The following is a 17,107-nucleotide window of genomic DNA, read 5'->3' on the forward strand; positions in this document are numbered from 1 at the left end:
TTAATATTTTAACTCATTTTCTGCCAATCTTTGCTAATTTATCTATTTCTTTATACACACATATCTTCTTTAAAAGTTCCCTTGCATTTTATGGAGCAAAATCTATTTCTTTTAAATAGATTGGAATAAATATATGCTCCATTAGTTTTCATTTTCTCCAGGAAAGGAAAATAATTTTTTTGCTAAAAATACATTGAATGATTATGGGGGACAGTGGTCAAGACTACGCCAAAAAAAAAAATGTGGGAAAACAATTAAACTTAGGATATTTCCTAATCTATTTCAAAAGTACTTTATACTATGTTCTGTATTTAAAATGTTAAAAATTTAAATAATTACTATTAAAGGTAACTAGCTCATATTTTAAACAAATATTTATTTATTTATTTGAAAGAGTAAAAGGAGAGAGAGAGACAAAGAGATCTTCCAACTCCTGGTTCACTCCCCAGATGGCCACAAAAGCCAGGGCTGAGCCAAGCCAAAGCCAGGAGCCAAGAGCTTCATCTAGGTCTCCATTTGGATAGTAGGAGCCCAAACAGATGGGCTATCCTCCACTGCTTTTCCCAGGCCATTATCAAAGAAGTGGAGCAGCTAAGACACTGCATCACAGGCAGTGGCTTTACCACAATGCTGGCCATATTAGCTCACCTTTATATGGATTGAGGATATCCTACATTAATGAGATAAGTACAAGTGTTAAGAATGTATCAGTCAGGGCCGGCACTGTGGTGCAGTAGGTTAAAGCCCTGGCCTGAAGCACCAGCATCCCATATGTGCACTGGTTCTAGTCACAGCCGCTCCACTTCTGATCCAGCTCTCTGCTATGGCCTGGGAAAGATGTAGAAGATGGCCCAAGTCCTTGGGCCCCTACACCCAAGTGGGAGACCCAGAAGAAGTTCCTGGCTCCTGGCTCCTGGCTTCGGATTGGCACAGCTCCAGCCGTTGCAGCCATCTGGGGAGTGAACCAGCAGATGGAAGACCTCTCTCTCTGTCTCTACCTCTCTCTGTAACTCTGTCCTTCAAATAAATAAAATAAATCTTTAAAAAAAAAAAAGAATGTATCAGTCAACAGGATCTAAGTTACAGTTAGGAGAAGTAAGTTCCGGTGTTCTATTGCACAGTAGGGTGACTACAGATAACAATAATGCATTAAATCTTTTTTAAAAGCTAGAAGAAAGGATTTTTAATATTTTTACCTCAAAGAATTAATACATATAATTCATAAATATGTGCAATTTTTTATGTGTCAATTAAAAAGAATTTATCGAGTTAATAAACATGGGTTGACACTTTTTAAATAAGTGGCCCTGTGATCCTTAATCAGGCCATGCTTCTATGGATAAAAAAAATTTTATGGCATTACAGACCATGCTAATAATCTCTAGAAAATGTCAGATTCTTTCTGGGTGTTCTAATGACAGCTTTGTATATGGCCACTGCTAATTTCTATTATTTTTTTAAAACATTTTTAAAAAGATTTATTTATTTGAAAGGCAAAGTGACAGAGAAGGAGAGATAGAAAAGAGATCTTCTGTCTGTTGGTTCAGTCCTGCAATGAAACCAGGAGAGTTTTTCACATAGGTAGTAAGGGTCCAAGTACTTGGGCATCTTCTGCTTCTTTCCCAGGTGCATCATTAGGGAGCTGACTGGGAAGAGGAGGAGCTGGGACTTGAACCTGCACTCTGATATGTGATGCTGGCATTGCAGGTAGTGGCTTAAACTGCCTGCCCCAATTCTGTGTTTTAATAGTCGCTTCAAAGGTATATTCTGCCACATTTACTTTGATATAAATTCGACACCAATAAAAGGAGTGAGCCAGATATCAATTTGAATTTCAATGTAAAATCATACAAGATAGGGAAAAATATAAGCAAAATCAACAAAAACTGTAAGAAAAAAGGAACTTATGTCACAAAGGTTAACTGCCTTATTACTTAGCACTTACAAATTGAAAGACCAAGCTCTACCATACACACTAAAAAATAAAAAGGGCAAATGACTTATAGTCAGATCACCAAGAAAGAAGGGCAAGTAACTCAAGGCTACAAGGATACTTTAAAAAGTTTGTGGAAAATGGAATTAAAAGATGTTTATTTGGGTACAAAAAAGTTTGAACTCAATGCATAGTTTTTACATAATACACATTTTCCATGAACTTTTTTAAGACTTCTCATACATGAAAATATAAGTCAGATAGGATTTTTGCTTAAAGTTACATTTTTTTTTAAAAAAAAAAGACATTTATTTATTTTGAAAGTCAGAGTTACACAGAGAGAGGAGAGGCAGAGAGAGAGAAAGGTCTTCCATCCGCTGGTTCACTCCCCACTTGGCTGCAATGGCCAGAGCTACGCCGATCCGAAGCCAGGAGCCAGGAGCTTTTTCTGGGTCTCCCACACAGGTGCAGGGGCCCAGGGATTTGGGCCATCTTCTACTGCCCTCCCAGGCCATAGCTGAGAGCTGGGTTGGAAGTAGAGCAGCCAGGTTTTGAACCGGCACCCATATGGGATGCCAGCACTTCAGGCCAGGTTATTAACCTGCTGTGCCACAGCACCAGCCCCTTAAAGTTGCATCTTTAATGAATCTCTCTTATCTCCTGGGATTTTGAAGAAGTAACTCAAAGAAGGGCTAGAAATCAGTTGTTTGAGGATTTGCCTTTCTGTCATTACAATAAATCTTTTTTCCCTTCAGAATAGAGTACGGAGCAATATGACTAATAAGTATCTGATGCCTGTGACTTTAATTGCAAGAAAGACAATTTTTTTTTCTATTATGTCAGTTATCATGGGAAATACTATATACACTGTGGGCAAAATGCTATTTTGTCTAGCATGATTTGTATTCTTAAGCATTTCTATTAACCTCTGGTCTTATTGTTTATCTGAAAAGTACAGGCTGGTCCAATTACTCTCCTAAGATATTTCTAGTGCTGGCTTATTTTCTTTCATTTACTGTTTTTTTTTTTCTTTTTGTACACTTAAGTGTGAGATGTAAGTTAGTTAATCTATGACATTTAAATAGTTTTCTGTCTCCACCATTAAAATGAGAAAGGAATGAGACTTTAACTGCAAATCTACTTATGGAATATAGTGTCTATTACCAATTTACCTTTCTAAAACCTTTATTAGCAAAGAAGATACAAAAATAAATACATGTCCTTTCTGAGAAATGTCCTTCTTGCTCTCCTTGATTGTTATCAGAATCCCTGTCTCAGATATGGCATACCACAGTAATGCTTTTGATGGTTAAGGGGAAAGGGACTCTGGCACAACTGAATATGAAAGCCAACTGGCTGGCTGGTACTCACCAGGTACAAGCAGACGTCCATTCATGCTGCAGCACCCGTTTCTGAAAAAGCATAATGTAAATAGACTCAGAGGTAGAGAATCATCTAACATTAAATTTTAAAGAAGTTGGCTACCATTTAATGGCATTCCATGTCACCCCTACTCCAATGCCCTTCATAAAGCCTTAAAGGAAAGTACACAGGGTTCTAAACCTTGGCCCACAAATACATAGATCCTCCATTTTCTCCTTTTCTTCTCTTTGACAATTTGACAAAATCTTTGAGGGGAATCAGAGGAACCACTGGTATCTAATTCCCTATTTCATTCAAAGCATTGACTCTTGAGTTCTACCCCTCAGGAAGTTCACTCTCAAAACTCTCCCTTTGAACTTAGCCACTAAAACCACCTCAAGGCTAATGGGTTAGACAGTAGTTCCACTCTACAAGTAAACTTATGATGGTTAACTAGAACAGTTTTCTGTGCAGACAGTTGTCATTCATTCCTTTTAGAGACAAATCCCATTTTTTCTCCTAGTGTCTAAAATTATTGAAAGTCAGAACTTTTCCAGCATTTGATACATTCACGCTGGGAGAGAACTGGCAGAGACATGTTAACTGCTCTTGACAACAAGACTCATTTATCTCATACAGTGTTTACCAGGTGTTCATTTGAGATGAGTTGGCACTGGAAATATGGCAAGAAAACTCTACTCCTGGTTCATGGAACTTGCCCACAAAATTGGGAACAAGGCTCCGAACATTTCAAATGGAGCCTCTACTGGGTCAAATTACAATTAGTTTTACAAAACTCAATGTGAAAGTACATTAAGAATGGCTTGAGAAACCAGAAGGACAGAAATTCTAATTGAAACAAGTTCCAATAAGACATCAATGTAATCCAGCACCTGAAACTAAACACTAGCCATGTATTTTTCTTTTAAAATTTCTTGGAAGAAAAAATCCAAGTGACGTTACTACCAAGCCTGGGACATTTTTAGCATTTATTGTTATACAGAAACAAAGTGATTCTGTTTTCACCAGTAAGTGCTGACACTGAGCCACAGACCGTGTCCGCCTTGCATAACTCTAGGCACTAATAGAAATAATAATTCCTCCTTTCCTTGCCATTGAGATATGTCTGGATTTTATCCTCCAAGATTCTCAGGTGTTGATTTTATACATCACCTTCACACATAGTGTATTTTATGCTCTGCCTAGAATCAATTGCTTCATTGTTGTTCTGACAGAAGAAATTGCATGATTTGGTGAAACCAGAAAGTTTTCAGTACCTCTCAGACACAGAGCTGTAGTAGCGATAAAGTTGTATAATTCCAGAAGACCTCTTTGAGATCTATATGGTTACCCTCTATTTCCATGCCATCCTCTCCTACATCAGTCTTGTGTAATTCACGATTTTATGAACAAAACAGTCTTTGATATACAGGTTGAATTTTTTAAAACTTTTTATTTTATTCTGAATGTAACATAGGATCAACATAGAAAACGTAGAAAGCTGAAAATGCTAAAGAAAATGAAATGTCTACAATCCTATCAGCTGATGTTATTGTGGGTGTATTTCCAATGTCTCTTTTTATGGGTAACACCAGGATACGTTTGTTTTAATAAAAGCCGTGTACGGATTTGGAGTTGATTTTTCCTGCATACAAATACATCACAGTTTCTTACGGTGATACTCTTACAATACTTGATGCCCTGAATTCCAACACATAAAGATACCTACCATAAATTCCTTAATGCTTTCGCCACTTCTAGGATTTCTATTTTTTTCCTGAAATTATAAACCTTCGCTCAGAGCTCTGATGTCTTTGGTCTAAATTGAGGGGCACGGGTGGCCCACAAGGCTTGTTCCCTTCAGAAAGGCTCTAAGAGTCCTGAAAAGCCACTCGCACGGGTTGATGTTTTCACTCCGCCTGTCTGACAGGAAGAACGCGTCCGCCCGTTTCGTGCCGGCCACTCCACGCGCTCTTTACTTTCCCTTTTCGTCACGCAGGCTCCCTCACGGCGCCTGTGCGGTCTCGCCGCTTCACCACAGGAGTTCTCCTCAGCCGCTCTCCTCAGCGCGGCCGGCCGCTCGCCGAGACTCCGGAACCGCGCGTCCTCGCGTTCCCACGCCTCTGTGCTAGCGAAGCTTGCTCCAGGGCCTCCGCGCCCCACCGCGCCTGACAACTGCCATCCCCGGGGCCGCCGCTCCGGACAGCCTCGGGGCCTGAGGGAAGCGGCTCCACCGCCACCCGCGGCCTGCGCGCCGGGTCTCGCTCTTTAGCCCGCCAGGCTTCATTCTTCAAGGGGGAATTCCCAGAAACGATGACAACAGCACCAGCTGGTTTCTTCCCACCCTTCCTGGGCAGGGCAGCGGCCCTGTTTACAAACTCCGCGGTCTGCAAAGAACCGCGAGGCCCTGGCCAGCCCGCTGACCCGGGGCGCTCCGGCACCTCCAGGCCCCGCCCGTCCGCTTGAGGCCCCGCCCCTCCGCCCGCCAATTGGCCCCAGCCTGCTCGGCCTCCTGTCACTTCCGCCCAGGCCACGCCCACCTGTCGTGCCCCCGGCCTGGACACTTTGTGAGTTTGGGGATTGTTGCGTTTGCTCCCCGGACTCAAAAAGGGCTCCCCTGCTCAGTTAGCTGCCAGTTTTCCTCGCCCAGGTCTGGAAAAATGACGGCGTCTTCCGCGCCGAGCAAGGAGCCGTCGGTGCGGCGCGAGAGTCCGCTTCCTTCACGGTGGCGCGTGCTTGGGACGCTCCTGGTGACTGTGGGGTTCCTGCTGTTCACTTTCTCGGGTAGGACCCTGGAGAGGGCGCGCTCGCCGGCCGCGAGGCTGGAGCTCGGGCGGGCGCGGCTCCGGCAGGTGCAGTGCCTGTGCTCCGGGAGCGCGCGCGTGTGGCGGGGGACTGTGGGGACCACGCAGCACCCGAGCGACCGTGTGCTTGGCCGTCGGGTGGCGGGCCCCGGGGGCGTCTCCGCGGCGCCTGGCACTGTCCCTAGCCCAAGTTTGCAATGCATTTCCGGGATTGAGCACGAACAGGTGCACCACGGAAAGGCCTGCTTGCACTTGGGATTGCCCCGGTGCGTGGAGGTGCTGCTGCAGCCCGCGCTGAGCTTACCCTGCCTGCCCCGGTGCCTCGGTGAGTGGGGGTGCTCCCCACAGGGCGAGCCTGCCGTGCCCGGTTGTGCTAGGCTGCGGGGTTTGAGATGCGCTGGCCAGCGCTGCTCCGAGGCTGCGTGGCGGAAGCGGCCCGCCCTGCAGCGCTCGCTGTCCTGCGTTCCGGGCCGGCTCGGGCTCGGCCTGTGCTCCGGCTGCGGTTCTGCAGGCCCGGAGCTACCAGCAGGGAGGAACGGTAAGAGCGCGCCACCGTTTGGGGACCTCCAGTGAAGCGAGACACTATGAGTCTTGGCTTACATAACAGTTGCTTTTTTTTTTTTTTTTTAATAAACCACGGAGTTCTTTTCCCATTCATAATCAATTCAGACGGTATCCGATTCTATCACCTAAAGAGTTTATGGTGGCCGGCGCCGCGGCTCACTAGGCTAATCCTCCGCCTTGCGGCGCCGGCACACCGGGTTCTAGTCCCGGTCGGGGCGCCGGATTCTATCCCTGTTGCCCTTTTCCAGGCCAGCTCTCCGCTGTGGCCCGGGAAGGCAGTGGAGGATGGCTCAGGTCCTTGGGCCCTGCACCCGCATGGGAGACCAGGAGAAGCACCTGGCTCCTGGCTTTGGATCAGCGCGGTGCGCCGCGCCGGCCGCAGCGCGCCTACCGCGGCGGCCATTGGAGGGTGAACCAACGACCTTTCTCTCTCTCTCTCTCTTTCTCTCTCACTGTCCACTCTGCCTGTCAAAATTAAAAAAAAAAAAAAAAAGAGTTTATGGCGTTATTTTCCTTGTTTTCATAAGGCTGAGTCACATTTGAGGCAATTCCGGAGGAGCATAAACCACACTGTTGCCAACCCTAGTGAGAGATTAGCATTTTAAGAAAGGGACTTAAATCAGGTTAATCTGAGTTTTCCCTACAGCCTTATAATTAAATCTGTTCTTTGAATAAATTCATTCATTGAGTGAATAAATACTTTAAAATGCATTAAAATATTGAACACAATGTACACAAAGAAAAACCACTTTTAACATTTTGGTATATTTTTTGTGTTTTTCTATATACTTTGTGTGTGTTTGCCCCAGCTATCATAATTAGGATCCCATTACATATAACAGGACTCTTCAAAAAGTTCCTGAAAAGTTATTATGAAAAAACTATGCGTGGATTTCATAATCTCTCACCTGTTAATTCCATTTTCCACAAACATTCTGAAGCACCCTCCTATGTGCGTGAGTGTGAGCAGGGACTATGCTCACTGATGTATCTCCAGTGCCAGGAACATAATCAAAAAATGTTTGCTAAAACTTTCAGGGAGTGGCAGACATGCACCAAGGCTTAATCCTGACGGAAACATTTACCATAAACTCAGAGACACGCCCTGGAGGAAAGCGCATGGTCTTCTAACAGCACAGGACAGTGACAGGAGCAGGGAAGATTCTTCGGCGCACCAGGCAGGCCAGGCTTCCCCGCTTTGGGGTGTCTGCTCTCGCTGGACCACTCCCCTCAACCTTCCCCACCACCCTCTCAGAGATATCGCACCCGCTCAAAGCCTACCTACCCCCACCCCACTTTTAATCTCCCTTCTAAATCTATCTTTTCTCTCTGTTGCTCCCCATTAGAATACAGATATCTGGTGACACCTGTGGCTCCAAGTGTCCTTTTTTATTTATTTATTTTTTACCTCAGTCTCAACACTCTTTTGTAATTACTAAGTACCATGAGATTAAAGAGAATATTTTGACCACGGTTAGAGCCCAGAAAAATATTCCTCCTGCCTCCAGGTGGGAGGAGCTTTATAAAGGAAGGAAGCAGGTCTCGGTTTACAGTTTTGGAAGTTAACAGTCCAAGACTTGGTGGCCCCACTGGCTCAGGCCTTTGCTAAGTCCAGAGGATGGCGGAATGATGGTCACATGGTGAGTCAGGAAACAGAGATACAGGGAGCATGCTCACTCTTTGCGCATGCATGTGTCTCTCTCCACATAGCCACAATGATTCCACCATAGGTGCTCCCAAAAACCGAATCCAATCTAATCACTTTCCAAGCCCCAGCTTCGACACTGAAAATACCTTAAGTTCCATCCTTAGTCTATTCACATAAGACCCTGCGGATCGAGACTTTAACACATGGGCCTTCAGGTAACACCGAAATTATTTTCCAAACATGTTTGACAAGCTAGGACAGAGCAGCTGAGGATCGGAAATGACCTGCTGTCATGTTTCATTGCCATTCTGGTGTGCACACCTGATGATATGGAACTTCTGGTGATACAGTCTGGGCAGTGTGGGTGTGACAGAGAATTAATTTTTGCAAGAAGATATAAATGTAGAGAAGGTGAACGATTCAGTGGATCCAGGGTAGGGAGAGAAATCACTTTTTGAAAACTTGCCTGAGACAGCCTATCATATTAAATAGTGACATCTCTTGTTACAGTGTAGCAGTGCAACGTAACCACTTCATAAAATATCTAGAAAAAGAACTCAAGATAATTTTCCTAGAGCTGGGGATGTTTACTTCGAAGAATCTTCACAGGAAGAAAATTCAGTGATCTGATGAAGAGAAGAAATTGAATTATTAAAAAAGTGAGATAATTATTTATTACAGGGTATAAGGTTTGTAACCCACTAGTTGCCAGTCCCAAGGTTTAAAACTCTGAATATTGTTGGAAGCATATCTCTGTCTCGATATGTGTTAGGGAGAAGAATATTTCAAGTATTTCAAATTCCCATGGACTACATGGGACTAAAGCATCTAACTGACATTTCTTCTTTCATTCAGAACACTGTACGTGTGAGTTGAGTTTGCATTCTTTAGCTCTGTCAATAGTTATTCAAATCGAACATCTAAAACAAAGAATACGTGTATAGTTTTGTCTTTGACATACTGTTACCTGATTTCCATCTTGGCAGTTCCAAGAAATTCTAGCATGATGTTAGCATTTGTATCTAGAGCAGAATTGCATAGTGTTCCTAGGGACTCTCTCCCTCCCTCCTTTTTCTATTGTAAACTGAAAATGACTGGTTTAGGGTACTCAGTCAATTTAATGTTAGCAGTAAATCTTAACTCTATACTAATTCTGTTTGCTTTAATTACTAGAATGGGTTGGCTTTTCTTTGCTTTTATTTTGTTTTAGGTGGTAGACTGAGGAAATTTAGATGTCAAGGTCAGCACGATGCAAATGGTGAAAATTCATCGACAACACAGAGATTGCAGGACATGAATCAAATAAATGTTGGACTGTGTATACAGAGAGAAGCTTAGAATTTAGAATAGGACATGAAACGAGAGCAACACTGAGACCCTTATCCCTATTGCTCTTTTTTTTTTTTTTGACAGGCAGTGAGAGAGAGAAAGGGAAAGGCCTTCCTTTTTTCCATTGGTTCACCCCCCAATTGGCTACCACGGCCCGATCAGAAGCCGGGAGCCAAGTGTTTCCCCCTGGTCTCCCATGCGAGTGCAGGGCCCAAGCACTTGGGCCATCCTCCACTGCCCTCCCAGGCCACAGCAGAGAGCTGGACTGGAAGAGGAGCAACTGGGACAGAATCTAGCGCCCCAACTGGGACTAGAACCCGGGGTGCCAGCGCTGCAGGCAGAGGATTAGCCAAGTGAGCCGGCCCCTATTGCTTTTGATATTCACTTTATCAGTGTCCCTGCCTTAGCTGGCAGATCCTCTAGGAAGATAAACTTACTAAGCTAAGGGAGTGCCACAAGGGTAAGGCGCCCTGAATAGTCCTCTTCTCCATGTCAGCCTCTATTCTGAGAGATTTGTAGGGACTCACAGACCCCAGTCAAAGTAATCCCAGTCTACCCTCAGACCCACCCAGACTGGAGCCCATCATTGCCATTCCAAAGGAAACACACTGGCCCCATCACTGGACAATCAAAGGAAGGCCACCTGCACTGTGGACCAACTAGGGCCCCACACAGGAGAGGGTCACGCCCTGCTCACCCCCAACTTTGATGCACTGCCTTTACTTCCTTGAGGAGTCGGGAATTAAGCAGTACTTGCCTAACTCCTTGCTCTGTAATTTGCTGGAAATTCAATCTGAGTTTCCCATACGGGTGGCAAATACTCAACTTCTTAAGTGATCACCTGCTGCCACCCAGAGTGTACATAGCAGGAGCATCAGAAGTAGAGTTAGGACCCGAACCCAGGCACTATGATATGGGATTCAGGTGTCTGAGCAGAATTTTTTTTTAAGATTTATTTATTTATTTGAAAGGCAGAGTTACAGATAAGCAGAGGCAGAGAGAGAGAAAGAGGTTTTCCATTTGGTTCACTCTCCAAATGCCCTTAACAGCCAGAGCTGGGCCGATCCGAAGCCAGGAGCCAAGAGCTTCTTCCAGGTCTCCCACATGAAGGTAGGGGCCCAAGGACTTGGGCCATTTTCTACTGTTTTCCCAGGCCATAGCAGAGAGCTGGATTGGAAGTGGAGAAGCCGATTCTCAAACCAGCTCCCATACGGGATGCTGGCATCGCAGGCTGCAGTTTTACCCACTATGCCACAGTGCCAGCCCCTGAGCAGCATCTTAATCACTGCACCAAATGTCCATCCCCCACCCCCCACAATGCTTATTTATTTATTTATTTATTTATTTATTTTTTGACAGGCAGAGTGGACAGTGAGAGAGAGAGAGACAGAGAGAAAGGTCTTCCTTTGCCGTTGGTTCACCCTCCAATGGCCTCCGCGGCTGGCGCGCTGAGGCCGGTACACCGTGCTGATCTGAAGCCAGGAGCCAAGTGCTTATCCTGGTCTCCCATGGGGTGCAAGGCCCAAGCACTTGGGCCATCCTCCACTGCACTCCCGGGCCACAGCAGAGAGCTGGCCTGGAAGAGGGGCAACTGGGACAGAATCTGGCGCCCCAACCGGGACAGAATCCGGCCCCCCGACTGGGACTAGAAACTGGTGTGCCGGCGCCGCAAGGTGGAGGATTAGCCTAGTGAGCCGCTGCGCCGGCCCACAATGCTTATTTAGTAACAACTTCTCCATGGCATTTCTCAAGTACCTTCGGGGTCTGGGGCCAGCATGTAGTGAATAACACCACTATGGTCCCTGGCCTTGAGGAACTTGCCTTTTTTATTATTAAGATTTATTCTATTCATTTGAAAGGTAGAGCAAGGGTAGGAGGAAGAAGAGACAGAGATCTTCCACCCATTGGTTCACTCCCCAGATGAATGCAACCCCTGGGGCTGAACTGGGCCAAATCCAGGAGCCATCCAGATCTCCCACATGGGTGGCATGAGCCCAAGCATTTGGGTCCTCTTCCACTATTTTCCCACATGCATTATCAGGGAGCTGGATCGGAATTGGAGCAGTGGGAAGCAGGCATCAAAGGCAGTGGCTGAACCCACTGCACCACAAGGCCCATCCCCAGGAATTTTCCTTCTAGGAGGAGACTGAATCTTAAGTGACCAGCTGTCCTAAGTCTGTGTTTCAAAGTACACAAGAGGCATCTGAGCAGTGATAAGTTCGTAATGTAGAAGATCTCTTAGAGGTCAGTTTTGAAATGAACTTAGAAAAAGTAGGGAAAGATACATACCTGTATATGTACTTTTTTTTTAAAAGATCTACTTATTTATTTGAAAGGCAGAGTTACAGAGAGGCAGAGTTAGAAAGATAGAGAAATCTTCCATCCACTGGTTCACTCTCCAGATGGCCGCAATGTCCAGAGCTGTGTTGATCCAAAGCCAGTAGCCAGGAACTTCTTCTGGGTCTCTCATGTGGGTGCAGAAGCCCAAGGACTTGGGCCATCTTCTACTGCTTTCCCAGGCCATAGCAGAGAGCTGGATGGAAAGTGGAGCAGCTGGAACTTGAAGCAGTGCCCATATGAGATGCTGGCACTGCAGGCTGTGGCTTTTACCCTCTACGCCACAGCACTGGCCCCTGAGTATGTATTTTAAGATCAAAACCATTGATGCAGTCTGCTCAATTTACCACTGAATGAAAACTCAGTTTCTTCCCAAACAAACCAAAAACAAATAGTATGTACTTAAAATGGTTGGCTTAAAAGGCACATTCCAGAACTGGCACCATCGTGCAGTGGGTTAAGCTGAGGCCTACAGTGCCTGTGTCCCATGTGGGCAAGTCCTGGCTTCTCCAAGTCCGATCCAGCTCTCTGCTAATGCACCTGGGAAAGCAGTGGAAGATGGCCCAAGTCCCTGGGCCCTTGCACTCATGTGGGAGATCCAGAGGAAGCTCCTGGCTTCGGCCTGACCCAGAGTTGGCCATTGAGGACATTTGGAGAGTGAACCAGCGAATGGAATATCCTTCCTTTCTCTCTCTCTCTCTCTCTCTCTGTCTCTCTCTCTCTCTCTCTCTCTCTCTCTGCTTTCTCTCTTTCTCATTCTATCTTTCAAATAAATAAATAAATCTGTATTTTAAAAAAGTCACATTCCTCTACTACTACCTTGGGTAAACACATGGAATACTGATTGAAAAGTTTGTCAAGGACATATGATATCCGTGCTTTCTTTCTTTTTTTCTGACAGGCAGAGTGGATAGTGAGAGAGAGAGAAACAGAGAGAAAGGTCTTCCTTTTTGCCGTTGGTTCACCCTCCAATGGCCGCTGCAGCCGGCGCATCGCACTGATCCAAAGCCAGGAGCCAGGTGCTTCTCCTGGTCTCCCATGCAGGTGCAGGGCCCAAGCACTTGGGCCATCCTCCACTGCCTTCCCGGGCCATAGCAGAGAGCTGGCCTAGAAGAGGGGCAACCGGGACAGAATCCGGCGCCCCAACCAGGACTAGAACCCGGTGTGCCGGCGCCACAAGGCGGAGAATTAGCCTGTTAAGCCACGGCACCGGCCATCCATATCCGTGCTTTCTGTACTACTTGTTGCCAAATCACAGTTCCTGGCTGGTGACAATGGTATCAATATTTCACCTATCTTCCTATTTTTATTCCCTTGTCCTTAGATGCCTGTGGTCCACCACCAAAATTTGAGGCTATGGAGATGGTTGGTAAACAGAAGCCCTCGTATTCTCCTGGAGATCGTGTAAATTACAAGTGTAAACAAGGATGGGAACATGCATATACATTTACCACGACTACATATTGTGAACTGAACAACTCATGGCTTCCTATCACTGACTGGGCTTGTGAAAGTAAGTAACTAAAACAGTTTTTTTTTTTTGCTTGCTCTAAATATTTTCACATTTTAGGGTGCATATTCCACTATTACAGTGATGATTTTCTCATGTGAAATGAGGTTTTAGATAGAAATATATCTGGCGGGGGGCACTTTGAGAAATTGCCAGGGAATGATTTTCTTGGCAATTGGTTGCCTGAGTAAATGCCAAGCTTAGATTTGCCCTTGCAATAGTTACAGCAAAAAACAATATTCCCACAAATTCAAAAGAGCAATGTAGAATTTTGGTTTTGATTCAAATATTTGAAATTGGATTTTGAGAACTATTTTAAAATTATTTTCTTTTAGAGCTAAAATGCCCCAAACTGCCAACCATCCCACACTGCAGAGAACACCTTGTAAATGGAACTATCGCGTGGGGCCATCAGGTTCACTTTGTGTGTGATGAGGGGTGAGTAAGTTGCTCCTTAGAGGACGTAAGGTAAATGTTGCTAACTCCATTTCTGTTTTGCTCCTGTTCTTAAGTGTTCATATAAACTTGCTTTCATTCTGCTTCCTCTCAAAGAGGTTGTACTTCTAGCCAAACAACTCTTGGACATTTTATGGAGACAAGAGGGGTGCATAATAAATAGAAAGAAATTGAAATCAAAGGAAAGCAAAATTGAATAATATTTGCTATACCTAATAATAAGCCTATGATAATCATGATGATTTTATCTTTCATAACCAAGTGAACCCCGTTTGAAACTGTTAGCTTATTGAGTTGAATAGGACTCTCAAAAATGAGAGGTAGAAATTTTTTTTGAAAGATTTTATTTATTTGAAAGGCAGAGTTACAGAGAGACAGAGACAGACAGAGATAGACAGACAGACAGACAGAGGTCTTCCATCTGTTGGTCCACTTCCCAAATGGCTGTAATGTCCAGGTTAAGCCAGGAACCAGGAGCTTCTTCTGGGTCTCTACAAGAGTGCAGGGGAGTGCAAACACTTGGGCCATCCTCCACTGCTTTCCCAGGCACATTAGCAGGGAGCTGGATTAGAAGTGGAACATCTAGGACTCGAACCCTCACCCATATGGAATGCCAGCACTGTAAATGGCGGCTTTACCTGCTTTGCCACAAAGCAGTCCCAAGAGGTAGAATTTTGCCAGCCAAGGATTTTCTTATATCCAGATAATGCTATAAGGTGTTAACTAAACCAAAATTGGCTGGCTAGTCTTTACCATCATGTTGATCAAGATTGCTCAGTTGGAAAACCTCGTTTTTTAGACTGCTACAAAGGAGGGCAGCACATCTGAAAGGGGCACTGGGCTCCAAACACTTGCCTCTGTTCTGTGAGGTTCTTTAGAAGTATATATTGAGGATTATGGGCATTTATAAAAACTTTGTGTTTAGGGAACAAATAGAGTGCATGGTAATATAATACATCAATGAGCCTTAGGGGAAAAGCTATGACAACGTACAAGCAGTTTCACTGACTGTTTTTTAACTTGATCAAGTAAAAATATTGGAACATTCAGCTAATGTTACATAGAGCTCGCTAGAAACTTCGGGAACCAAACGTTTAAGACAATGGATCCTTCTCAGAGAAGTGGTAGCCTTACTGAGAAGCACACTATATAAGGAGAGCTGCCCAAGTGTAACAGTGAATGAGAAGTACCACAAAAGAGAATGCTACATGATCATGACAGTGAGAGCCCAGGAGGAGGAGAGATTCTTAAGTATGTAAATTATCAGGGGAGAATCATTGAGTGCAAGTACTCCTGAGCTATTCCCAGAATGAGATTCTGATAGCAGGATTATCACTCGGGGCTAAGACGCACCAGGCTGGGTCTAACTCTTCTCGTCTTGCAGCAATATGTGCTGCTATCCCCTTCTCACCGAGGGAGGGAAGTGAGCAAGACAAGATTCAGCGGTTTGCCCAAGCTCAAGTAGCCAGTAAGGAGTGGAGCCAGGACTGGAAGCCAGGCAGACAGCTCCAGGGCCTCCTCTCCCTACCCAGTCCTCATCCTCGCTGAGCAGAATGTGTGAGTCAAAGTAGAGAAATGAGCATGAAGGAAAACAGCAGAGAATCCAGGCTGGCAGCCACAGCAGATCTTTCTAGACATCTATGCTGATGGCAAGGGTGTGTTCTAATCCTCGAATATTTATTGGATTAAACGAAGATTTATTTAGCATTTTCATTAAACGTTGGTTAAGAAACCTTTCCCTTAAGCTAGGCAGCATAGATAAACAACCATAGAAGAACGCATTTGTTATTTTGTGCCTTTTATTAACTGCTAAAGAAAACAGTAACTTTTGCTTTTATTTAGTTATTACCTAGTTGGTAGAAAATTTATACTCTGTCAACTTAAAGGAGCAAGGACATTCTGGAGCCATGCTGTCCCACGATGTGAAAGTAAGTGAATTCTTGTAAAATGTAGACCAGCAATTCTCAGATGTGTTGGCCTCAGGAATCCCTTATGATTTTAGAGGAGGACTCTAAAGAGCTTTTGTTAATGTGGGTTATATCTGTAGGTGTTTATTACATTAGAATTAAAGCTGAGTTTTTAAAAATAATTATTAATTCATTTTTAAGGATAAAAAATTGATAATATTAACCTATGCAACATATCTTTTAATAAATAAAAATTTCCCCAAACAAAATACATAGTCAGGATAGTAACATTGCTTTTAACTGTTGCAAATTTCTTCATTGTCTGCCTTAAAGGAAGACTTTTGGATTTGACCTCTTGGGTTATCACATAATTTGTAGGCCTCTGGGAAAAGTCAATGTACATTTGTGAGTATGAAAAAAGCTATCTTGGTATTATCATGAACCGCCAATTCAGAGAATGGATATATTTATAAATTGTAAAGCATTTCTCAACCAGCACTCAGTTTTATTTTTAATCATAAATATATTTTCTCATCAAATTGTCAGCATCTCTTATGGTGATGTGAACAAAACTTAGCATGGCTTTGCAAATAAATGTAGGTGTTTTACACCTTAAGAAAATGAGTCTTGTTCTGAAAGTTCATTTCTATGTTAACAGTTTGAATTTGGGGTAAGAAAATTTTCTTATAAATGGATACTGAATTCCTAACTAGCTGTGAAATCTACTAAAATTTTTTTTAAAAAAGAGAGAACTCCTATATTGATAATTTTTTGGAAGTCAGTTTATAGAAGTTCACGATGTTGCCTCGGTTTTTATCTTTCCTTTACATTCCCTTTTTTCTCTTTTTTAAGAGATTTTGTGTTCACCACCTCCAAAAATAAAAGATGGAAAATACACCTTTAGTGATGTAGATATATTTGAGTATGCTGAGTCAGTAACTTATAGCTGTGATCCTTCACATGGGGAAGATGAATTCTCACTCGTTGGAGAAAAATCACTATATTGTGTCGCCAATGGAGTGTGGAGTAGCAGTCCTCCAGAATGTAGAGGTAATCAACTTCCAATTTATTTCCTATTTGTCATTTGTCAATACTCGGAAACATTTTACCTAAGATATATGTGCTTCCTCCTACTGTAGAATTGGCTTTCAATTGAGTATAGGTCAAGTCAAAGAATAATTCTCGTTGTAGAAAGCCATACCCCTCACCTCATTGTGCTCTTGGCATTCCTTTGTGTACACTGTTGCACTACTGTGT

General features: G+C 43.9%; 1 protein-coding gene and 1 long non-coding RNA gene across 8 annotated transcripts in view; one reads left to right on the top strand and one right to left on the bottom strand.

Annotated features, from left to right (window-relative positions):
* Window positions 1–2,274: 2,274 nt before the first annotated feature.
* On the bottom strand, window positions 2,275–5,671 carry LOC133773169 (uncharacterized). The gene is made up of 3 exons (XR_009867914.1): window positions 5,025–5,671; window positions 3,305–3,345; window positions 2,275–2,457 (listed from the first exon to the last, which is right to left on the bottom strand). It is a non-coding gene; the product is annotated as an uncharacterized LOC133773169 (long non-coding RNA).
* A 197-nt stretch (window positions 5,672–5,868) lies between these two features.
* Window positions 5,869–17,107, top strand: part of CD46 (CD46 molecule) — a 36,353-nt gene continuing 25,114 nt past the window's right edge. For all 7 annotated transcript variants that reach the window (XR_009867912.1, XR_009867911.1, XM_062210260.1 and 4 more), the window contains exons 1-5: window positions 5,869–6,079; window positions 13,302–13,490; window positions 13,823–13,925; window positions 15,786–15,871; window positions 16,703–16,900. Coding sequence is in view for 5 of the 7 variants with exons in the window: in XM_062210260.1 (XP_062066244.1) it covers window positions 5,956–6,079; window positions 13,302–13,490; window positions 13,823–13,925; window positions 15,786–15,871; window positions 16,703–16,900 (700 nt within the window). In the remaining 2 variants the exon portion in view is untranslated. The remainder of the gene's footprint in view (window positions 6,080–13,301; window positions 13,491–13,822; window positions 13,926–15,785; window positions 15,872–16,702; window positions 16,901–17,107) is intronic.

This window comes from Lepus europaeus, chromosome 14 (assembly GCF_033115175.1).
Source record: "Lepus europaeus isolate LE1 chromosome 14, mLepTim1.pri, whole genome shotgun sequence".
Classification (NCBI taxonomy): Eukaryota; Metazoa; Chordata; class Mammalia; order Lagomorpha; family Leporidae; genus Lepus; species Lepus europaeus.